Source organism: Phalangium opilio, unplaced genomic scaffold (assembly GCF_054372755.1).
Source record: "Phalangium opilio isolate 3A_F unplaced genomic scaffold, DU_Popi_V2 ptg000017l_1, whole genome shotgun sequence".
NCBI classification, from domain to species: Eukaryota; Metazoa; Arthropoda; class Arachnida; order Opiliones; family Phalangiidae; genus Phalangium; species Phalangium opilio.
In genome coordinates, this window is record NW_028324151.1 from 2,508,300 (window position 1) to 2,533,409 (window position 25,110).

Sequence of the window (25,110 nt, forward strand, 5' to 3'; positions counted from 1 at the left end):
AACAAATTTCAATAACCAATAACCGACGTTTATTGTTAATTAAACCTTCTTAAAACTTGTTTTCAAAAGGATTATCACCAAAGATTAGTGTTAGTGATAATAAAAGTTTCGACAGTTCTTCGTACGCCTAATAAACGTTTCTAAATTAATTGATATACGTTAACAAGAATGTTCACAATTTTACCAACGCGGTATTCGCAGCACCAATCCTTAATACGCAACCAATACACTCTTTTTTGGCAGAATCATTTGGATCTCTAGAATAAAGAGGACTAGCGGTGAAAAGAATCTCCATTCGTGGTTTCTTTCCTAAAAGTTAAAAAAAAGAGCCCAAAAATAATCAATTCCAGTTTTTCAGGACCTTAAACTAGTTGACTTTGAAGTAAAAAAATAAACTGATAAACAAAGGTGAAAATAAGCATGTCAATTAAGTACGTTTGCTTAATATCCGTATACTTATCCTTGATAACTTACCCCCGTCGCTTCTGGAATTCAAATTCTTTATCATTTCATTTGACATATTTTGCAGAAAAGGTCCAATGAAAATACATGTTCCAAAAACACCAAATTCTCGCATGCTTTGTTCGATTTCAATATGCGGAGTTTTAGATAATTCCAAGGATTCTCGAACAACCAATTTATCATCGAGATAGACGTTGATCGAACTAAACAGACTAAAGCGTATCCATTTAATGACGTGGAAAATGACCCTTCTCGAGTTACTCATGGACAGAACTAGTTCTTTTACCATTTAAAAGTCCACCATTCCCCTCGAGCTGTTCTACCAGCCGTGTACCAATCTAATAAGATTAAATTGCTAGATGAATTCATTCGAACTTCTTGCGTTTGACGAAAATCTGCGTCTCCGTAACAAACAACGGGGTCTGAAAGAACGGCTAAAAAACTGCTAGGTCCCAAATGAAAACTGAGATTCTGGTAACAGGGTCCGTTTGACCCGCTGATCTTGTAAACCTAAACACATAATTTTAGAGTTAATTTTCTAAGTCGCTTTCGGATGAAACACTGTGAATAATAACTTTCTGAAAGGATTGCGAAGTCCACAAAACGCAGGCGAAATCTTTGACATGTACTTGGACTGATATACGGTCACCACTGACCAATCCACCACCGAAAACGATGTTGTAAACCCATTGACAAACGTTATTAGATGCGTGTTTCGGTATCAAGATTCGTAACTTAAAATTTAACGTAATTACTATATTTTAAGCTCAAGTTTTACACAAAATTAAACATACTGGGTATTCGTGAAAACATCTGGTGACGGTACTCTTTTTAAATGGTATATCTTTCGATGTAATCATACTGTCAATGGAGGTAAATTCGAGCTCGCACCGTGCATAACGTTCTTCGAATACATTCGATGTTGAGGTTTCCATAATACGCGCCGAATCTCAAGTTTTTTATTAACATTACCACGTGGACTAGATTAATTAATTAATCTGTCACTAATTAATAAACACTAATCGCGCCCCTTACGGCATGACTTCTTGAAAATAAACTGTAATTATTTTAAATAAAACATATCTAATGACGAATAAGTTAAAACCGTAGTATTTTTTTCACTAGCGACTACCATTACAAACAACCGCCGAAAGACACAGAAGTTTTCAATATAAAGATTTCGAGTTTTGGAGCAAATACTTCGGGAGATTTTAACTTATAAACCTTTTACACCACAGACGCCAAAGAAATGTTTATTCTCCGATAACTTCCAACATTATCTATAAACTTAAATGGCCTCAATCAAAAACTGATAAAAGCATTTGAAGCGATGAAGATAAAGACAAAAAAAACGAAACGAAACAAATCAATTCGATTTTATTATAAAAAACAAAAACACTGAAGCGCAGGAAAAAAATAATATTTCCTTTAAATTTTTAATCAAAATTTACAATTTAATTAAAGGATTTTTCTTCGTAAAATTGACGGCTCTGAGGTCTTTGTGAGGTAGATAAAGCTGTTCCGAACCGCTGTAATTTTTAACTGCAAACCAAACTAAGTCAGAGTCAACTGTTTCCGCTATTTTCATAGCTTCTTTGGCGGCCTAGAAAATCCCATTGTTTTATTACTAACTGTATTTAACAGTAACAACTGTCGTAACAGTAATACCTGCAGTAAAGTTTGTGGGTGTTTTTCGCATAAATAACTAATTAGCAAGCAACAACATGATTCTAATTCATTTTCTTTGACATCCAACTGTAAACAACACCAAGTTTTAACTCATAGAACGGTTCATTCTATTGTTCATTCGAACATTCCCAGCTCGGAAAATGTCCGATGAACAACTAAACGTACCGTTTTCAGAAGGTTCCCTAAATGTGTCAATATTTTTAACTGCAATTTGTACTGTATAGTGAATCTGTAAGCCGAACCGTCATCTTTTCCCAAACTTATAAGTCTTTGTTGCTCCAATATGGAGATTAATTTTGGCCAAACGTCAGTTAAAGTTCGTTTTCGAATAAAATCCCCGCAAATTTCGGATAATAATAACAAAGTTTCAAAGGCCTATTTTAAATTAAATCAAATCACTATATTATGCAGTCAAATTTAGGCTTAACTTTGAGGCTTACTTTTAAGGTAACAACATTATCATCTCTAATAAACCTACGCACTAACGGATCCCATAATTCATGCACCAATGGTAATAAGTCATCTGCAATTTGATTCCGATTTGCATTTAAATAATATCATAAGCCATAAGTTTATAAGATATGTTCCATAAGTATGTCACTACCCATACTTCGTAATGTTAGAGGCTTAATGAGAGCTAGTCCAAGAACGACGTGAGAATTGACTACACTCGGTTTTGCAGTCCATCCTCCTCTTTAGTCTGTACTAAGCCTTTGACAGGGCCTCACTAGGCGTCGCTTTAAGAGAATCTATGACGTTTCACCTACGTCACTTCATGACAAGCTCTCATTAACGAGTGACACATTAATGGAACATATCTTATAAACTTATGATAAGCTTATATGATATATACCTTCATGTTCTTTCAATATTTGAACCCCTAATTGTATTAAATCTTGTGTTAAAATTCTAACTGGTAAAATAGGGGAGCTTTGCATATGAACACAACGTTTCAAAACCTAATGAATAATTGTAAAACTTAAAACAAATACTTTATTTCTTTATTTTTGTGTTAATTACGCTTATTGCTATTTCGATGTGACGCTCTTTCTTTTTATCCTTCATTTCCGGTGAAATCTCCCCCATTTCCTCCTCCCTATCATTTACTTCCGTTTCTATTTCCTCCTCTATAAGATTCTCCGATATCTTATGTAATCTATCATATTCTACTAAAAAATCCTTCAGGCTTAACCCCTCTAACTCTAAATCGTCATGATGACCACCAATTTGACCCTTGGGTTTTGGAAGTTTATCAGGGTCATGGCCATGGTCAAACCATCTATTAATGGCTGTTAATAACGACTGCAAGACTTTTAAAAGTTGCATTGATTTTTCGTTGTGGTAAATGTCTAGTAACCTCAGGACCTGAAAGGTTAAAAGTTCACGCTCAATGTTGGTGAATGTTGATGAATATTTTTTATGTAAAATTTATTCTGACTTCGTAAATTAAGTCTTCCAAGGGTGTCAGAACGTTTTCTTTGGCAAATCGGCATATAACGTCTAAGACAATAGGGGCATTGGGGAATTCGTCGATGTGTCTTAGTTTAATTGAAAGAGAGTGGGCTAAGTAGTCGCAGTTATAGAAGATAAGATCGGCGATGGAACTAGAAAGATGCGGAAGGATGGATGTTTTTAGGAAGTGTTTTCCTCTTTTGTTGCGCCGAAATTTTAAGATTTAACATAATTTCCAGCGATGTGAATCGCGAGATTTAATGCGCGTATTCGAGCGATATTCCTTGCAATAAAAACTACGTAATTGGGCGATATTCGGACCATTCTCGGGGTCGTAGTTGCCCGATATTCGGGCCAATCTCGGGGTCGTAGTTGCCCGATATTCGGGCTATTCTCGGGGTCGTAGTTGCCCGATATTCGGACCAATCTCGGGGTCGTAGTTGCCCGATATTCGGGCTATTCTCGGGGTCGTAGTTGCCCGATATTCGGACAATTCTCGGGGTCGTAGTTGCCCGATATTCGGGCTATTCTCGGGGTCGTAGTTGCCCGATATTCGGACCAATCTCGGGGTCGTAATAGGGCGATATTCGGACAATTCTCGGGGTCGTAGTTGCCCGATATTCGGGCTATTCTCGGGGTCGTAGTTGCCCGATATTCGGACAATTCTCGGGGTCGTAATAGGGCGATATTCGGACCATTCTCGGGGTCGTAGTTGCCCGATATTCGGACAATTCTCGGGGTCACAATTGGGCGATATTCGGGTCATTCTTAGTGTCATAATAGCGCGATATTTGGGCCATTCTCGGCCCATAATTGAAAGACCACTACTAGAAATTATGCTAGACAATTTCAAAGACTTACAACTGTTCTTTAGCCTCATCCTGGCAGCTATACCAAGTGCCACCATTATTTACAATAACTCTCAATGCTAAAGTGGCGGTATGGGAAACTTGCATGGAAGAACTACCAACTTCTTCCAAAAAGGGGCAGAGTATTGTAAGCAGCACTAATTTAAAATCCCTCGTTAACACTTTTGAAAAACGAGAGATTCCTTCCAACAATAAACATTTTTGAATAATGTTGCTACGAATATTTTCGGGCGTCTTTGAATCTTTTTCATCCAATAAAAATTGATCGCGAAATTCTTTCTTAGATTCCGATTCGGTAACTTCAAGATTCCAAAAATGGTCAGAAACATATTCTTCAATGACGCGTCTAAGTAAAGATAGAAAAGAATGCGTTGACTCGAACCTGAGATGAAATCCGATTCTTACCTCACTAACTCAAATGGTTCTTGATCAGAATTGGGGTCAACTTGACCCATAATAATTTCATTTAGTATCAAAATAGACTCTTTTCTATAAAAAGAAGACTGTCTGGCTTTGACCAATAGATAATCAACAATATGACTTATATCCCCTTAAATAAAATATATTTAAATATAGATAATTAACGCGATTAACGCGATTAAACCGTTCTTACCAGGAGCACCTAATTGTTTACAAACATTACAAAATGTTGTAAATACTCTTTCATCCCTAAAATGTTTGAAGTATTTTCTAGGCCACGTTATATTTGGCGATTCTAATAATTTTTCTATAAATATATGTATTTTTTTTTCATTTAATATTTGCGACCTAATTATTTAAATTAATTTATTTAATTACCCTGTTGGGAAGGTGTGGTTTTATTTTCTAAAATTAAAATTTCCGTCGTGTCTAATTGTATTAATTGTAATAAAGCTAACATCAGTCTGTCAATAAAACTTTCGGAAAATAAAATTATTCTCATTTTTCTTGGGCCTAGAAAATTAATTGGTCTATTAATTAATATAATTAATGGGGCTCTATCATAATCATACCTATAAGTTTTATATAACCAGCTAAAAGATTTAAAGCACTTATTTTTTCACTGTCATCTATTTAGGGATTTTGTTAGAAAATTAATAATAATTCCAGGACTTGTAGCAACCGAGGGGTCGGACGTTTGTCAAAATCCCGTACACTTCGTTTGAAATCTGTTTAAAATCTCTCTCGAAAATCTCGAAATCCCGAAATCTCACGTCAAAATCTAAAAATCTTAAAATCTCACGTCAAAATCTGAAAACTTTAAAATCTCACGTCAAAATCTAGAAATCCCAAAATCCCTACCTTAAAATCTGAAAATCCCGAAATCCCTATTTTAAAATCTGAAAATCCCGAAATCTTCACCAAAAATCCCGAAATCTCACATTAAAATCTAGAAATCCCGAAATCTTAACGTAAAATCCCAAAATCTCATCCCAAAATCAAAATCTGAAAATCTCCTCGAAATCCGAAAATCTCCTCGAAATCTGAAAATCTCCTCAAAATCTGAAAATCTTGTTCCAAAGCCCAAAATCTCCTTCAAAATCTGAAAATCCTGAACAAAATCCCGAAATCTTCTTCGAAATCTGAAAATCGCGTTCAAAATCTGAAAATCTCCTTTAAAATCCCGAAATCTTAAAATCTTGGACTAGATTTCCAGATTTCTAAAATCTGAGTCAGAATCTCAAAATCTGGGGAAAAATCTCAAAATCTTTGTCAAAATCTTGAAATCTCAAAATCCCGTACACTAAAATGCCGAACGTCCGACCCCTTGGTAGCAACCCTGAAATATTTACCAAAAACCCTGAAAATTCTGGGCAATTTTGTTGAAATTGCGTAAATATTCTCTTCCAATTCAGTTATTAAATCAGTTTCCTTAAACTCCCTTAATAAATCGTCAAAAACATTCAAAATATCTTGACTTTTCCTCGATACTTCGGGATATTCATCTAAGTTTAAAGTAATAACTACATCCAATGGTATTTGGATGTGTTTACTTAATGAACTATAATTAAACTTAATCTAATTAATTACACTAGATCTTGGTAATTAAGTACTTAAGAAGATGGAAAAGGTTATGACCTTGTACATTTGGTCAGGATTTCCTCAGCCCATTCTAAAAGTGCAAATCTAACTTTATATTTTTCATGGGAAACGAGTGTTGCAATTTTTTTCATCAAAATTTGTAATTTTGTTGAAGTTTCTTCGAGCCATTCTTTATTACGTATCACTTCAGGAACCTTAATTTCAACTTTATCAACATCGGTCACTTCATCTTTAGATGCAGCTAGGTTTTTATCACCCATGACAAATGAAACAACGTATGTCCAAACTTTCAGAGAAGTCTGATACGATAATTGGGTAATTTAGGCATCTAATTTCTTTTGCGTTAATAATATGCGCTAAATTAACGTACAATAGTGACTTTGGAGCCTTGTTTAACATCCCCTGTAGCCACCGTCATCATAGCAATGCAGATTCCCGGTAAAAATGAGGCTAATCTTTTACCAGTCATTGTTAAAAGAGTCGTATCAGGGTCAGTTATGGTAAAAAGGCATATTATGGTTTCCATGGCTGTTATTCTTAACTCTCTTTGCGTTTCATTCTGGGACATCCATAATAAAACAAATATTGAATGTCCCAATGCAGGACAAAAAGCTGCACTCATCATTTTGAGCTGAATTTCACCCGTATTCTTTGAAATTAAACTTTGAGCGCAGTTTATTAGCTCCAATTTTAATTCAGTGCTTAATTTGCTGTCTATTTCAAAATTGTATTTAGAATATGGTTGGAAATGGTAAGTAAGTAACGTTAAAAACATTTTTAAGCCCATGAATACCTTGAATTTGGCATGTAGGGTTGCTAAGAGTTGTAAATAATTGCGTAAACGTTTTAGAAAATGATTCCCATGTATTAGAAGATGACAAACGTAACAGGCTATTCAGGGTTTTTAACGCAGAGATGGAGGTAGCCTCCGAACTAAGGTTAAAGATTTTGATTAAGGCTAAGCTTACGTTTATTTCTTTCAATTGGGAACAGGAACAGTGGAACTTTAAAGAAATATAATATAATACGAATAACCTACAATTTATCGTTCTGTAGCAGCACCATTTTCATAGGGAATGAAAGATATTCTTGAAAAGGTGGTATCAATACTGAAGCCTGGTTGTCAGACTTCAGTTGTTTAGTAAAAACATTTTCTAGATCGGAGAAGGCTTCTTTCGACGGATTTTCAATTGCTCTGACGCAAAAGGGTTTTAGATGATCGAATACCGATATTTCACTCATTTTTTAACCGAAAAATTAATGATTAAGTCATTACTTTTGAGTTTTGATAAGATTTACGAAAACTGCGCAGTAACCCTTGGTTAAAAAACAAATCAACAATACAGCAGACGACGGGACTCGAGGAGCTCACTTTGCAGGGTTGCCAGTAACTTTAATGTTCAAAATTCAAATTATTCCGCGAAAAAAAAAGAAACTTTTAAAGTCATAGATGAAATCTGAGAAATAGATTAGATTATTATTTCCATGGCAAAATATTAATCACTTGAGTGACAATAATTAGTGATAAAATCTTGAAACCAATTTGTTAATCAAGATTATGGAAGAGGCCATAAACAGGAATGCATAATGATAAGGTTATAACAATGCCAGATAAAGTAATTTTTTTGATAGATATATCGCAAATCACACTTATTTGACACATTCCAGAAGTAATAAATTATTACTTATAAGATCATTTTGGTCCTTTAAAAAGTCACTTTCACTTTTACTAACGTCATGATGGACTCGCCTCCGGATATCACAGGATTTTCCACATACTTCCGCGCCGGAGTTACCGAATCCCCTGACCCCAAAACAGGCCAAGTAAGCGGAATCTTTCCTAAATGGTTAAAGGGAACCCTGTACCGGAATGGACCCGGTCAAATGGAAGTCGGACAGGACAAATATAATCATTGGTTCGATGGATTATCCATGATTCATAAATTCGACGTTTCCGATGGTAACCCGACTTACCAGAACAAGTTACTGCAAAGCGAGACCTACCGGGAGAATATCAAAGCCAACCGAATAGTTGTCTCGGAGTTTGGTACCCAAGCGTATCCGGATCCATGCGCCACCTTATTTGAGAGGTAAGGTCAATTCAAAATAAACTAAGAATAATAAGTATTTGACTTCATAATTTATATCCAGAGTGTCATCAATATTTACTCGCATAGCGACAGACAATGCAAACATAAATATAGTAGAATATGGCGATTCGCTGTACGCTGTCTCAGACTTTGATAGAATAACCAAAGTGGACAAAAATACTTTGGAAACTATGGAGAGGGTACGTAATTGTTCGACCTTCGAACGTTCGCAGACCTTACATTCTTGGTATCGTAAAAACTTGTGGTTTACAGGAAGAAATTGGTAAATACGTATCCGTCAATTTGGCAACTGTTCATCCTCACTACGATAAAGACGGATCAGTTTACAACTTAGGCAATGGATTTACGAACGGTATCTCGACGGACTTGTTGATAAAATTTCCCGCCAAACCATCACCAGGTTAGTGTCCGCGCCAATACTATTCCCGCCTATTCCAGTATCAAACGTGTTATCTCGGTCTTCATGCAGGTAAAACACCATTTGAAGAAGCCCAAATCATCAGCAAGATTCGTTGCGCGTCCTTATTAGCGCCCAGTTACCATCACAGCTTTACTATGACTGATAATTACGTCATCATTATTGACCAATCATTCGCGATGGATCTGGGAACGTTAGCTTGCGCCATGATCCGCAAAAAGGCTTACGGTGCCGGATTACAGTACCGACCCAATAGGAAAGTGCTCATTAAAGTGGTGGACAAAGTTACGGGGAAAATACTACCTAACAAGTTCACCTCTGACCCTTTCCTGACCTTTCATCAAGTTAACGGTTACGAAGAGGATGGTCACGCTGTTGTCGATGTCGTGACTTACCAGGACAACTCATACGTTGATGCGTTCTTTAGGACTAGTGCCGAGGACGTAATAAAAAACCCTGAAAAGATACTGACCTTGAAGACGCAGGTCGCACGGTTCGTTTTACCACTTAGAGATCCATCCGAATGCAAGGTAAATGTTTAAGTAGATTTACTTAAAACTGCCTCCTAATGCGTCATTACGAAATAGGTCTACCCTAATTCTGGTTTGGTTAGTCTGAAAAATACTACAGCATCGGCGAGAGTGGACAAAGATGGTAACATCTATTGTCAACCGGAAATACTAAGCGAAAGTAAGTTTGCATCATACCAACCATGACTCGCGTACTTTTGTAGTCAAATACTTTAAACTCTTTCAGAGTTGGATAGTTTCGAATTACCACAGATAAATTACGCTTCTTTCAATGGAAAAAAATACAAGTACTGTTACGGAATAGCTAGAACCGTCGGTGACTTAGTTCAAGGAATTGTAAGTTTATGAAAACAATAGTCAAACAGAATAACAATCTCCAACTCATTTTACTAGGTCAAACTAAACGTGGATGACCACAGCATCCTCGAATGGAAATCTTCAGAAGAGGGTGTCCTACCATCGGAACCGACTTTCATACAGAGCCCCGGAGCTACCGATGAAGACGATGGTACACAATTTTTACTTGAATAGATGAATTTGATCTTGAGCTTCTTGGTGTAATTCAATAGGTGTACTCTTGTTTTCGGCATTACATACGACCGACAACAACAAAGTAACTCTGGTATGTTTGGACGCAAAAACAATGACGCAAGTAGCATCGGCTGAGTTTTCAACGGGAACAGTCATTCCCAACGTAACTCATGGTAGATTTTTGCGACAGTAATATCTCGTAGAAGAAATGGTTCTTCCTTTTATACCATCGAGAACAATTTCGTGATATTTAACTATCTTCCTTGCAATATTATACAATTAAATTCAATAAAGAAAATATACAAAACAAAATTGTCCAATTCTTCTTGCCATGATATTATTCTAGACTGATATCAGTCAAATGATTCGCGAATGATTAAGAGTGACATAATCCAAATGAGTTTCAAGATAGGAGCGTCGTACCCCACCTGCTTAAAGTAAAATAAGATACTTTGGGGAACCACTTCGATTTCAAAAAGGTCTTACCGACAGAGATTCCAATCTCGCTGGCTGTGGGGACCCATTTCGGATGGATATTTTTCTCTTCAGTTTTCTATTCTTGTAAAGGTACATGCCGTGGTCGTATAGGTTGCCAAAGTGAATGGTGCCCACTTGTGGGAATAATAAGGGCGAAAGTAATCGTTTGTGACGCGAACCGATAGCGAGATTTTAAGAGAGACCCTACTGCCCAACTTTTTCATTTTACTTTTCCTTTCTCCCAAGTTTTTTTTCGTTAACAGAAAGATTAAAGATTATATACAAAAATATCTTTACGCTATATAACGTTTTATAATCTTAGCTGCAGCCTGCAGGTGGCTTCTGTCAGATTGCCTACACACATCAATTTAGTCTAAAAATAGCGACATTGTTATTACGATCAAAATTCGAGATTTTAAAATGGCAACATCATGCATGGATATGGGGTATCGAAATTGGGCGCTATAAAATACATTTTAAAAGTACTTTTTTTAATTAAGGGTTTCAATGCAAATTTGGTACTCCGGTGGGTCGTATTCCCTCAGTACTTTGTAGCCCGGAAGCTTAATTGGCTTTAAACGCAATATTACCTTTAAACTAATATAGCAAGGTATCAAAGAGTTACAGAGCAATAATACAGAAGTATATAATACTTCTCTTCTATTATACCCTTCTGATAACACTAATGAGTATATGGAAAATAAATAACAGGTATTGATGGAGGAGGTCACGCGCATTATGCCTAATAATTATAGGCCTACGTATTAAAATACCGGTGAAAGTACAGCTGCAGTCCTAAAATTAAGGTTACTTTTACTTTTTTGAATTCAAGATTTTTTTTAAGGAATTCCCGACACTTGATACAAGCAGCTGCATACATTTTTTCTTTTTTTACATTAAAAACTATTTTTTCTTCATTCTTACTTTATGTATACTGTCTGATACCATAAGCGATCCCCGTTTTGATGGTCGGAGGTTGGTCTATGCCACCTAAAACCTACTGTTGAGCTGAAGTATCGCATCGTACGTTCTTCTCTACGTTAGGATCACGTTATAGTTTAGCTAAAGATATCTTGGTACCCCACACGACGATATATATATATCAGGGTATCCCGCCAAACGGGACCCTACCATAAAAACGGGGATTAGAATCGTGGAAGAAGAAAGAATTGGTACTGGAGTGGCGGCGTAGATGGGCCCGGGTCCTTGGTGAACTTTCCAGTCCAAGATGATCACAACGTCCCTGATAAAACTCTCCTCTCTTTTTCTTGAATGGATCATGCGGGATTTAGAAAAAAAGATCCAAATCCATGGGAGGTTAAAGACGAAATTGAACTTAACATCACTTTCTTCACGTTTGTTACATCCGAAGATAAGACTCTTAAAGGTGCGTTGATCCGAAAGCGCTGCAGCTTGCATAACTGATCAATTGAAAACAAATTGGATTTTTCTTTTTGTGTGTGTTTTGGGTTTATAATGGAATTAAAATCCTTGGGAAAAATAGTCAACAGGGTTAACGATTTGTTTGATGTCATAAAAAACAACTTTTCGGGTTTGGTTCCGGGAGAGCTTGTTTACTCAAAAGATCTAACACAAATCCCTACACGTGTGTTTACTCAGTACATGCGGCTTGTAAAACCAGCTCATTTAATTGCCATATTTGAACATTCATATCCTTCTGCGTAGGCTGAAAAGAATGAACAAACTGAAACAAAGTTACCTTACGTTCGTAAGTAATAATACAACTCTAAGGGACTAGTATCTCTATTCGTCATTGATTCCACTTCTGTAAGTTGTGACGTAGATATTGAATAGATCTCCAATTGACCTCGCACGAAATGAGAGATTTTATTCTATTAAACTTAGTCAGACCGAAAATAACGCTCCCTAGCGGAGTAGAATAGAACTAATGAGCTCCACCCGATGGAAGGGAATGTTTCACTATTTAAGTCCGCAGGAGGAGTGCTTGGTACTATGCTTCACCGTCGCCTGTACCTTAAAAATCACTATACCCTACATAATTGTTGGTCCCTTGGAGTTGCATTATTACCGTGTGGTTCAACTTAATCCCATAAACAAGACATAATTTTATATTTTTCCAGACGGTATTCTCTCGGATTAAAACATCATGGAACACGTTTAATACAGAACGGGGAGGATGAGGTTAGCTAGTTAAAAAATCGCGTGAAATGCATTTGACGTACGTTGCTTATGAATTGAAAAGGTCAAGAAAGGGGTCAATCGTCATGTGGGGCCACTGATTATTAAACATTTCTTTCGGTCTTACGCATTCTGGCACGGTTTACGTCTACATCCAAATCTGACTTACAAGGGAAGTGATCCTTAAACGGGACTACTTGTCTCAATTTTTTTTAATGTTTAAGATAAAGAATGATTCTCAGTTGGGTTCCCAGTCGATTCGTATTATTCGCCAATCAGCTTCCGGCATGAGCCACGACCGGTGTATCCTATCCAGAGATTCCATCCAGGTCAGGATGACCTTTTCTAAGCGCGGCAAGGCTTACTCAGTGGCGCGCGCGCGTACCACCTGCCAAATATTTCAAGAGAGCCCACACACGTTATGGCCTTACTTTTGCAATATTCAAACTGAAACTTTGAAGGAATATTTTTCAATTTATTTTTGACAGCTTGATTTGGTATCCCACGTTCTTTACACCGCGTGGCATGATGGGTGGGAGAGCTAAACCCGGAGTTACCTTGTTACACTTGCTAACTTCTGATGCCCACAGGGATATTAAACTTAAATAACTAGAAGATTTTCATATTGATTTTGATTAAATCTACAATTAACTAGGCTATCAAATTAATACATAGGGTGCTTAAATTTAAGTAAGTTTACTGCAAAATGTATAGGTCCTAACATCCTTTGTAAGTTAATTTCGGAGCATTGTGCCATAATTTTATTTCAAACGCTTTTCGTCGTTTTGTTTGATCATAGCTCATATCAGCAATGAACTTTGAAAAATTAAACCCCAATTCACTTTATACGCCATGCCTCATCGTAAGGGGAGTGTTATACTGTAGCGTGCACTCTCTAACACATAAATATTATACATAAATCGAATTACACAAGACATACACGAGACGGGACGGGAGAGCTATAGTTTAAAATAAATATGAGATATGGCTTTGTTTCTTTCTCGAATGTTCCTCACACGCGCGTGCATTAGAACTCGTGATCCAGCGTGCATATTTTCAAACACGCGGGAGAGCTAAGCGCACCAAAATAAGCAGTCACACGTGGCGTCTGGGGTCACGCGAATCATACAGCACCACGTGCCCCGGATTTCCCCTTACAGGAGGCAAATTTTTCCTTCCATCTCATCTCATCTTATAAAAAATTAATCTGTCTTAAGAAAAAAATCCGGAGAGAGTGTAGGCCTATACGTCGATGCACGCGCGTTCAAGGGAGGGATGGAGAACGAACGTGATTGGATAAAAAGACCGCGTAATTTCTTAAGAAAGCTCTCTGGTACGATCCCTCAAAGTAATCTCAGAAGCTAGTTATACGGTCTGAGCACCTGAGGATAGGATATACTTACGTGCTATCTATGCCAAAACTCAAACAGATTTTGAACGAGAGAGAAGTACGCACGCACTTGTCTCGGGTATTGTTACAGTTTGAAGGAAGGATCGTAAGAGGTTGTGCGAGTTTGTTAATTTGTTAAGCCATCTTCTTTTGGATAACTTTGGATATTGGAAGATTTGGAAAACATGGAAGGAACTAATCGAAGGGTAATTTAATTAGATTTAACGAGTTTAAATTTAATTATTTAACACGATTTATGTTGATTTATTTCAAGGTGTCAAAACCATTGATGGAAAAAAGGAGAAGAGCCAGGATTAATCAAAGTTTGGCAGAATTGAAAAGTTTAATTATGGAAGATATTAAAACAGAGGTGAGATTTCGAATTGGCTACGGAAAGTTAATTGATTTTATCTAAAATCAAAAATTAAACTAGTTTTTAATCTCGAGCTTAAGGAATGTATTTTGCAATGTTTTAATATTTTTGCGTGGTTTATTAATTATTTGGCAGTCTCCCAGACATTCCAAGTTAGAAAAGGCCGATATTCTCGAAATGGCGGTGAAACATTTAAAAGAACTGCACAAGCAAAAGAGAATTTGTAAGTGATGATAACTTAATTGACCTTCAATTAAGCGTAGAGTTCAAATTTGAAATTAATCTTAATTAATTACAGCTTCATTATTGACACGAGAAACAGTTCGAAACAAATTTCGCGCGGGTTACGAGGAATGCCTAAATGAAATCGAGAACTTTTTCACATCAAACGAAGCACCATCTTCCACTACTAATTTGAACAGAGATCTTAAAAACAATAGTGAATACACTAAGACAATGGACAATACGCGACAACGAATACTCAAATATTTGGGGGAAAAACTGGACCAATTAACGATCGTGAAAAAGAATAAAAACTCGGACACTATCACAACCGATAACGCGTCGGCGACGGACCGTGATGGAAATTCCTCCCCGTTCCCGGATCGTCCGGGAACGGCCGACTCTCCAAGTTCCCGCTCGTGCTTTTGTAGTCGCGTCGGATCCCTCCGTCTATTATTGGTTCCTTCGGAATACGGGAACGGAGAGTGCGACGTAATCGGGGTTTCTTCCACTAACGAACTGGGAATCGAAGGTTCAAAAGGTCATGGTAATAATACGTGCACGGACAAACAGTCGCCGAGACCAGAGAGTTCCATGAGCGGGAACAGTGCCGGGTTTTCATCTCAAGTTTCATCGTCTTCGCAATCAGCGGATGAAAATAGCAGTTCGGATGAGTGCGAACGTAGAGAATTATCGGTTATTCAAGGGTATCGGGAAAGGGAAACTTCAACGGTTTATTGTGACGTAGAGGATGTGGAAATGCGTGAAATTCCGCCTATGTATGTCGATCCATTATGGCGACCCTGGTGACGTCAGAAACCACCGCAATAGTAACTGTAAATAAAGAAAAAAATGCAAAACAATCAACTGTGAGAATTGGTCAATCTCTATAAGAAGAATTGAATTGAACTTCGTGTTAGGTCGGACACTTGCCAAAATTCTGTAGCTCAAAAAAATATAATTTTTCAAAATTATAAATGCTCAATTTTAAAAGAAAAAACAAACAAAACTGAAATGAATAATTTCGTAAATTATTTAATTATTTTCCAAATAAATAAATAAATATTTTGTGTACAAATTAATATTTTCCAAATAAATAAATAAATATTTTCTAATTAATTAAAAAAAAGGTTTGAAAGAAATGCGTTCCTTTTCAAATCCGCTCCTCCAAAATAAAAAAAAAAGTAATTAAGATTTCAAGCAACGTTTCCATTCACAGCTTGTCGCTAAAAATATCAGAAAAGAGCTGTCACCAAACGTTGATAGTTTTTGATAAATAATGAGGTTGAAAACTTTAAGTTATTTCCATCATTCGACGACAACTCAACTGATTGTCGCTCTCTGGCTTTTTGAATGAAGATAAGAAACATCTTAGAAAATGCCGTAATATCACTCCGGGAGTCCTAAATATCCTCAAAAAGGACCGCATCGTCAAATATTTCATCTTAAATTAGAAATCTTGCAAGGAAATACCGACAAAATTAAATTTCAGGTGGCGGGTCCTCGATCGTTTCAAAAAAAAAAAAAAAAGATGTCCTTACTACTTTGGAGAATTTTGCGTGGGACTAATTGGATTTTTGTTACAGGAAGAACATCGTATCTCTTAAACGTTTTAAACAAAATACTTAAATGGCTTTAGAAATTAAGTTTCCTATAAAGGTTTTTCTTTCTTATCTACATCCCTGAGTCCGGGTCTTAAGTTAAGTTGTGTCATGCGCTGTTACATACATTAGAGAAGATAATAATTTTAATTTTTTTTAAACCTAAGGATTATAAAGGGGATCCGAAGCTCCTTTAGAAATAGTTTATAAATTAAATTTATTTATAGTTCATGTTGTTTTCTAACTCGCATTAGCTGTGATACCAGGGTCAAGGGAAACATCTTTGGAGGAGGGGGGGGGAGGAATTTGTTCACCTGATCTTGAAGATATAGAGTGATTTCACTGACTTTGACAATTAAGATATTTTAGGGTAGTATGTTTTAATTATTGGCATAAGATATGTCAATTGCAATTTCCGAAAAAAATTTATTATTTTTAACAGCTAAGACGAATTTTGCAAAACACTATCTCATCTAAGTGTTAAAAAGAAATACATTTTTCTAGTCGATCAAATTGTCAGATTGATTTTTATCATTTCGTAAATTTGCATCGATAAATAATTAAGGCAATATATGTTTCCATCGTCACCTGGCTCGAGGTTATTTTTAATTACCAGCTCCGATAATCTAAAGAAGATCCATTAATTTATAACTAAAAGGCAAAGCGCCGTTTTTCAATATCAAATCATCTTCCACGCGCAAATATGCCTATAGCCAAGTAGCATAGAAATATTTTATCACCGTATCAATGACACCTTTATCGTAATTACAACCCTTTGAAAATGTCAAGAAATAATAATTAAGTACTTGCAATCCCTACACGCTTTATGGGTGTATAGCATCAAAACTTTGAGTGGAAAAAATGCATTGAATTATAATTACAGCTTACCATAAGTTCATAAGATATGTTCATTCCATAAGTTTGTCAATGGTTACAAACTGGAGCTTGTAATTTTGAAGTGATTGAAGTAGGTTATAGATTCGGGCTGAAGCGACATACGCCTGGTGAGGCGCTGTCAAAGGGGGCTTAGTAATACAGACTAAATAGGACCTAGATGGAAGTTCTGCAAGACTGTATAGGACTTCAAATCTCGCTTGTCGTTCTCCATAGAACTAGCTCGAGCTGTAAGCCTTTTTTTACGAAGTGTAGGTAGTGTCATACTTATGGAACATATCACTTATAAACTTATGACCTCACTCATGATCGCATCGGAGTGAATACCAAAGAGAAGCCGCGACATTAATATATATTATAATTTTTTCAACGCCGGTCTCCTTATCTATATTGAACGACAAAAATTTTGCATATATAATATTTACTTTAATAGATTTAATTTTAATTATTAGGTTATGGATCTATACCCAGATATAGTATTGTCGTTAATTTTGAATTACTAGTCTCCAGGTATTTTACTTAGTAAATGTCCTAGCTCCTAGCACTATTAAAAGTTTTGTCTGATGGGTTTACCTTACGTATAAGGAGCTTCTTCCGTCGTTAATGTACATTAATTTCGAGATGGAAACTTAATAAGTAGTTTAAGCCTTGTACATTTTATTAGGTCGGCAGGACGTTTGTTTGATTATAGACTAGACAACATACAATCCAAGCTCATTAACGAAATAAAACAGAAACAGACGTTGATACAAGTCGATTCGTTTCAACTTTCCTCACCTAAATATTAACGTTAACTTAACATCTTGTCATAATAATAACTCTATATTTGTTTCAATATTCTATAGTCCCTTTTCTTAATCCCTTAGGCCGGTAGTTAATCCCTTAGTACGACTCAGACACTCAATCTTACATCATTAGAAATAATTTAAGATTTTGTTTTTTCTAGGCATATTAAAACTAGCTATTATGGGATTGGAATTTAATAATGGTTTGGTGTACTTTTCTTCTACACAGTTGGTTTTTGATAAAAATATTTGCTTGGGACTGTAGTTTAGAGATTTAATTACTTTAATTATCGTAGCACGCGCCTCTTCTTTTTCTTTTAATCGAGGAGACACCTGCACGTGATACTGTATGCGCGTGTCACGTGGACATATTTCAACACCATCAAAGTTGCATACTATGACTTGTAAACTATATATGCAGGGCGTTTTTGATAAGTCCGGCATATAAAATGGATTGCAGTACAGACGATATTCAGAAACATTGTATCTGACTTCACTTAAGAGTGACAACCAACTTTTCTCTAATCCATTTTCAACCGAAACCACACGTAATATCAAATGATAATGAAACAAAAAAAAAAAGAATAAGCGAGAATTTCTTAAGATGCAAAAAAGGTTCGTTCAATGATACCTTCTTAAATTTGAACTCGTCAAATTTCTCGTTAAATATTTGGTATCGCCTTAAGGCTCATGCATGGACGTATACAGTTTGCAGTATTACAGCAACATGCAGGGAGTGTCAGGCGATCTTTTCGGCGAAAGAAAAATTAAAAAGACAGGGCCTTTTTAGACACTGAGAGAGAGAGAGAGAACAGCATTAATTCTGTTTTAACGAGCTGGGCTAACGATAATTCTGACGCCTCGCGAATACCACTCGACAGAAATCAATTAACAACGAAGTTCTAGTTAAGATACTAGATTTGAAACTGCCTTTCAGACTAGATGAATTCATTTATAGTTGATAATCTCGAAAAAGTTAAGGATTAAATCGGCAGCCATCTTGGAAAATGGCGTCCGGAAATCTAACTGTATAATGGGGCGATGCGTGCTACTTGAAATGTAGATTTATTACCCATATCTATCAAAATAAATGTCGACTGACTGACATATACTAATTGACTGATTATCAAGGCCCAGCCCAAATCCTCCGCTTACCAAGGAAGCTGCATGGACTTTATAGAAAGTCTTCAGACATGGAAGATTCATACCATTTACCAGGCTACTCGAGTGCAAAAGCGCACCTTCAATAAATGGTATGAATCCTCAAACGCTGACATTTCACCCGCTGACCTTTAACTTCGAGTTAGTTGACTTCTCCGTGGTTCGGATGTTGGGGGGAGGTTGGGACAAGGGTAATGTAATATTATATATACCCTATATAACACCCATCAGAGCGCCCACTCGGAATACTAAACGGGCGCCGATCGAGAGTTGCTATAGAAGAAAAAGAAGATCTTCGCTCATTTTCGCACGTCTTTAACTTGATATAAAGACTTTCCTCTAATAAGAGGCCTGGCACCGCGCGCGAACTGCCACATTCCAATATTACGTACATTTTATAACAGAAATTTATACCAAAATAAAAAAAAAATCAAATTTCATTTTCGTAATAAAAACGAACCTGGGAAAGAAAAAAAAAGCCAGGTGTTAGATTTGGGTTGAGATGATTCACCCTTTAGGACAAGGGCGCGTCCTCAAACCCATGTCCCGCAGACCCCCCCTACAAACAAGTCGTTCCTTAAGTTTCAAACTTAAGTGTTCACCGGTACACAATTAGAGAATTCACTAAAGCCTTGGGTTTATGTCGTTCCCAGAGCCCCAGAGCCAAGAGGACGGTTAACAGTTCAGTTCACGCCACTGTACTGAAGTTCAACTTGATAGAAATGGGCTGATGTTATGTTAGCCCTTGTAATTCAAAACATTACGGATAACGCCATGATCATATGATAGCCCAACTTGACCCGGGAGAGAGTTTATGGGCCCAGTGAAAACTGACCACCAAATCGAGGGCCCCCTTCTAGATAGCACTACAAGCGTCTCGGACCCCTAAAGGGGAAATTGACCGAGGTGCCCCCCGTCTCAACGGCTATGACCCCAACGAGTCATTCATTTGATTGACAGACAAATGACCCAACGTGGTATAAGACGCGTATAAATTTAGCGCTCATCAACGTGTTATTCAATGGTATTCACTTTTGTCACTGCATTAATTAAGTATCATTATTTAATTTCGCAAATGGTTCGCTTCTTTTTAGTATTAATATGCCGACGAATTACAGATATACTAATCTATTAATCACGAGCCCGATTAAAGGAACGCTAATAAAAAAAGAGAGATGCGAAAGTGCCTGTTAATGATTCTTCATATCACCTATCTTATTAACGTCGTCTCTCATTTCTTTGATTTCATATTCCTTACGAGGAGTCCAAACCGTACAGTGGAATATTTTATTGCTGGAGAGGAGGTTAACATCAAAAGAATGTCTAAATAATTAACTTGTGACTCGAATAAATATTTAGCGCCCAAAGGAACTAATGTTTGATTAAGATGTTTAACTTCACAGAAGAAATGAAAAAATACCGAATTTATAGCTATAATTGAAAGATAAGAAGAACCGAGTAAATTATGGCATATGGATTATCAAGTTGTTTTCTTTCTATGTATTTATTTATTTATTAGGGTATTTATTGGACTGTAAGAATTGGTTTGGAAGAATTTTGAGTATGCATATGTGACAGCTCTGCCTGATGATGTTATTAGCATTATTTATGTTTAAACGGTCACCTGAACTTTGACCTTTGGTGCGAGTACTGGGTGTTTTTGAATGTTCTGTAAGAAGTAGTATGTAATACTTCTCTTCGAGAGAAGTGTACCACAACAAAGCGGACGGGGTAATTGTAACATGCTTCTTCCCAACATAATTTAAACATTTATTATAGCAAGGTTACTCTATTAGCGATTAAGTATTTGCGAAGGCGCATGCGCTTGTGGATTTTTGTGCCCTGCACGTCAAGACAATCAAGGTTTGTGGGTAGGTTGATTGCTGAGGATTTAGTACTTACCAAACAGTTATAGAATTCACCCTTTCACGGTGCGATGCCCATCTGAACTTAGTTTGATGTGCAGGCGAGTAAACAAAAAAAGTTCCTTCGCCTAGGAATAATCATTCATGTTACATAACTAAAGTATTAAGACGATACAGAGTGTCATCCTTCTTCTATTATCCACTTCCGTTATCATTTAACAAACTTAGGAATGTAAGATGATATTTTTAATTCAAATGCCTTCTGGTATTGGAGAACTTCTTTAAAATATAAGTATAGTTGTCTACGCCTATTTAAAAAAAATAAAAATCAATCGTTTTGTTTCAACCCGCGGATATTTGTAGAATTTAGTAATCGATAAAACCTCAATCAATATCGAAAAGGTCACGATAATTCCATGTACCGGACAAATTTAACGCGCCACGAATTTCACGAAATCCAAGTTAACAAGAAGGCCTACACCAGCCATCCAAAAGATAAACGAAATTAATTCCGAATTAGGCCTAAAAAAATTCTAATGTCGATAGATGATTTATCAGGTAGATATTGCTTGGGGTTAAGGTTGGATTTCCTTTTTTTATTCGGGATATTTTGGGCTTAATCCGTATGTTATCGAATGGTTCCTATCTCTGACAACTTGATTACAGCGGACTCGCAAAAGGTTCTGGCCAATTTAGCTGTCAGGCCTCTCCGAAGGTAGAGATAGTTCTATCGTCCGACATGAACGGTTTTACGCAACAAGTCGAGCAAGATGTAATATATACCTTTCATACCGGATGTACCAATGGCAAGAAAACTCCAACCTGATTCCCCATTGAGCCAAAAGTAACTTAGGCCTAAAGCACTAAGCCATTGTTTAGTTTAACAATCCACCTTATTCCCCATTGCCGGAAGTTAGGCTTATCTCGGCATTTAAGGAGGTTAGTTACAGGAAGAAATTCGTCTCTCGTCTGCTACAGCTGATATTTTTGGCCTTTGTAGCAGACGACAGATGAATTTCTTAACGTTACTACCCGAGATAAGCCTAACTTCCGTCCCCCGACAGGGGAGTAAGGTAGATTGTTATAATATCACGTGATTACAGTCGATATGATCAGAGTAATACACCGTAAAACCCTTAACCAAATTCAGGGTTAAACAAGCGTTGAAAATTGTTTTTAAGAAGTAGTGGTTAATTGGCTATAGCTAGAGTCATGCAGCTATCTTCTGGTGAACTAGAGCCTCCAAATTTTAAAAGAGTGTTAATGAGTGGAACATTTGGCGAGAAATATTTTCTTGAACGGCTAATTATTGATGGGGAGCCGCGAAAGAGAAACGTACACGCGATTCCCTCGTCAAGATGCTGATGGAAAAGATGGCTTTGGAAATTTAGGCATTTTCTAACTCCTTGTGTAACAGCTATAAACGTAAAATAGCGTTTCATCATCCGAAGCCATTAAGCCTATTATTATAAAAATTTCTTGATTGGAAGTTAACACGCTTTCTCACGTTAAACAGCGCATTCTCCCGGCCGACTCTAATGAAAGGGAAGACAGTGAATGTTCGGGTGTTGAGAATGCTTATTCCACTACCAATTTAAATCTATTATTATTTGATGTATATAAAACAGAATTCAATTACTTTGCTGCTGCAAAGTTACCCGTGTCTTTTCAAGGAGAAGGACACTATTCTTAAGTGTCCTCGAGATTTAAGGGATTTCTTGGCGACTTTAATGACTACAGTCGAAGGGATAATAACATTTAATTGTTTTCCCACAGACTTGTTGAGCTGAGAAAAGTGGCTAGCAGTTCAGTTCGAATCAGTACTAGCAGGAGTCCATCACACTCAGGTGGGGGGGGGTATGGACTTTTCTGGTACTAGCTTAACTTAATTAATCGCACTAAAGTTAAAGCCAGAGACGGGGAGGGTTTATAGTGAAAACTATCTTTAACGTTTCAAATGATACTTTAAAATATCAATAACAACATAAGTTCATAAGATATGTTCCACAAGTTTGCCACTGGTTACATACAAACTGGAGCTTGTCATGCATCCCAAACGATTCCGCGAAGTTCAGTGGAAAGCACAGATGGCGAGTGACCGACCCGTCAACAAAATTAACAGTCACTTCTGTCGAGTCGCGAGCGTTCTTGGTGGTTCAACACGCGAAACACCGCGTAAAATTAAACGAGAGGGAAATTTTAAAACATACGATTTAAAAAAAATCTAACGCTTAGTATTCGTGAATAGAGAAAAAAAACAGTGTAATAATAATAAAATAAGGTTCAATCTAATCCGTCATCATTTCAGCAGATACATCCACACCCCTTTCGTTATAACTTTTTTACATCCTTTTTGTTGAGCTAGGCCCTAGTGCACGTGAAACACGATTATTTTATATAGTCCACACAAGTTATATACGATTTCCGATAGCTATAGACTCGGTACAACAATTAACCTTCGATATGAAAGTTCACGACGTTTTTAACGAAACAAAGATACAACGGTTACAAAGTGGTAACGAAACTTTCCAGCGGCCCGATCTACTTTTGAATTCATAATTAACAAAAAATTCCTAACTCGCTCGGGTGCATGAATCGAATCGACCCTTCTTTTTTAGGGTTGTATAAATATACAGAGGTGTCACGAAGTAGCCACGGGATAAATTCAAGAAGCTAAATATCGAAGATAAAAAAAAATCTTACGTGAAATTATAGGGAGAAAATTATGAGTCTCCATTAAGTATTTGATTAATGAAGTTTCTGCCTGGGAAGAAAGCTCTCTTTTTTTTTTTTTTCTTTGGTTTTCAACCAAAGATTTTTTCATCTTTTATAAGAAATATTTCTAATATCATAGGTTTATAAGTGATATGTTCCATAAGTATAACACTACCTATACTTCGTAATGCTACTAAGAGACTTACAGCTCGAACTAGTTTGAGAATTGAAGTCCTACACTCGGATGGTTAATTAATTTTGCAAGACCAAGTTCCATCTAGGTCCTATTTAGTCTGCATTACTAAGCCTTTGACAAACAGCGCCTTACCAGGCAATCATCGCTTTACCTCGAATCTATGACCTACCTCACTCACTTCATGACAAGCTCCGGTTTCTAAGTTACCAGTGACAAACTTATGGATGAACATATCTTATGATAATATTTATAATAGAACCATTTTAATCTTAAAAAGAAAGAAAAAACGTGATTTTCGTTGAAAATTTAAACTAAATGGGACTATTAAAATCGATTATATTATCATCGAACTCGGGTTTCAACTTGAATACAAATTATGTTTATAATATTTTCAACTCTTGCTAGAGTTGCCATAGCCCACTCAATCACGTGGAATATTTTTGTATCGACAAAGAGCCTGATCCCCTATGGGGTTACCAAAACGCAATTAACCACTATAAAATCCCAAAATAATAAATAATAAGTTCATTGATGGATTACAGGTCGGGTCGGGTCGATCCAGTTCAGTTCAAAATTCATACAGACATTACACGCCGTATACTTCAAAAAGAGATAACTAGATACCAATCGAAAACAAAATCGATGTAGTAAAAGCTATAATGGATCAATCAACTATATGAAATACAAGTAGCTGAAGAATATAAAACTGCAAATGAATCAATCTTATCAATTGATATCGACGACAAATACCGCCATTAAAAGGAACTGCAGACGTACCCGGCTGGCTATAGCCTTTTCAGATGTAACGAGACCAAAATCGGCTTCAAGGCAAAATAACACCCTTAAAAACGCACGAACGGTGCGGCGTTCAAACCATAAAAATAGTATAATAAACCCATTTAAGTAAGCTTAATAACAACCAATAGCTGCCTTAAAATAAATAACCCTCTTTAAAATCCTAACAACTAACTGATCAACACCTGAAAAAGCAGACAACAAAATTGCGTTCTGTTTAGTAAAATATAACTTATGGTAATGGAAATTCAAGCAATTTTGCGCAACAATTTGCAACAGGGGTTGGTGTTGGGAACTTGGCGGTGAGGGTAGCGATTTTAAGTAAAGAACTTTTTTTCATCAAGAGTAGATAAAAATGGAGTGCGCAGTTTTAGTGAGGTCCAAGCATATTT

The 25,110-nt window shown here is 36.6% G+C and overlaps 4 protein-coding genes and 1 long non-coding RNA gene across 6 annotated transcripts in view; 2 read left to right on the forward strand and 3 right to left on the reverse strand.

The window, feature by feature from the left end:
• Positions 1-6: 6 nt before the first annotated feature.
• On the reverse strand, positions 7-1,696 carry LOC149702436 (uncharacterized). Of its 2 annotated transcripts, none has more exons than XM_089866251.1 (6): positions 1,257-1,696; positions 1,038-1,196; positions 749-972; positions 475-674; positions 189-309; positions 7-127 (listed from the first exon to the last, which is right to left on the reverse strand). In XM_089866251.1, exons 1-6 carry the CDS (start codon positions 1,395-1,397, stop codon positions 91-93), a joined length of 882 nt encoding a protein of 293 aa, XP_089722377.1. In that variant the 5' UTR covers positions 1,398-1,696; the 3' UTR covers positions 7-90. The 2 variants fall into 2 exon arrangements, with proteins under 2 accessions (XP_089722377.1, XP_089722376.1); XM_089866250.1 differs by having other exon boundaries at positions 185-309.
• A 127-nt stretch (positions 1,697-1,823) lies between these two features.
• On the reverse strand, positions 1,824-7,841 carry Tti1 (Telo2 interacting protein 1). The gene is made up of 17 exons (XM_089866247.1): positions 7,534-7,841; positions 7,288-7,427; positions 6,865-7,208; positions 6,531-6,793; positions 6,245-6,453; positions 5,465-5,521; positions 5,271-5,405; positions 5,086-5,199; positions 4,878-5,022; positions 4,465-4,818; positions 3,590-3,755; positions 3,172-3,516; positions 3,005-3,110; positions 2,592-2,674; positions 2,317-2,526; positions 2,131-2,217; positions 1,824-2,065 (listed from the first exon to the last, which is right to left on the reverse strand). Exons 1-17 carry the CDS (start codon positions 7,734-7,736, stop codon positions 1,910-1,912), a joined length of 3,117 nt encoding a protein of 1,038 aa, XP_089722373.1. The 5' UTR covers positions 7,737-7,841; the 3' UTR covers positions 1,824-1,909.
• Positions 7,842-8,234: 393 nt separating this feature from the next.
• On the forward strand, positions 8,235-10,375 carry LOC149702438 (beta,beta-carotene 15,15'-dioxygenase-like). The gene is made up of 8 exons (XM_089867119.1): positions 8,235-8,584; positions 8,646-8,784; positions 8,858-9,005; positions 9,075-9,553; positions 9,611-9,713; positions 9,780-9,889; positions 9,947-10,061; positions 10,123-10,375. Exons 1-8 carry the CDS (start codon positions 8,235-8,237, stop codon positions 10,275-10,277), a joined length of 1,599 nt encoding a protein of 532 aa, XP_089723245.1. The 3' UTR covers positions 10,278-10,375.
• Positions 10,376-14,069: 3,694 nt separating this feature from the next.
• LOC149702439 (uncharacterized) lies at positions 14,070-15,835 on the forward strand. Its single transcript, XM_089866261.1, has 4 exons — positions 14,070-14,317; positions 14,386-14,481; positions 14,620-14,707; positions 14,783-15,835. The coding sequence occupies exons 1-4, from the start codon at positions 14,297-14,299 to the stop codon at positions 15,514-15,516; spliced, it is 939 nt and encodes a 312-aa protein (XP_089722387.1). The 5' UTR covers positions 14,070-14,296; the 3' UTR covers positions 15,517-15,835.
• The window catches only part of LOC149702440 (uncharacterized), a 100,465-nt gene continuing 89,784 nt past the window's right edge, over positions 14,430-25,110 (reverse strand). Inside the window, exon 7 of the long non-coding RNA XR_016381737.1 lies at positions 14,430-15,540. This is a non-coding gene — a long non-coding RNA (uncharacterized LOC149702440). The remainder of the gene's footprint in view (positions 15,541-25,110) is intronic.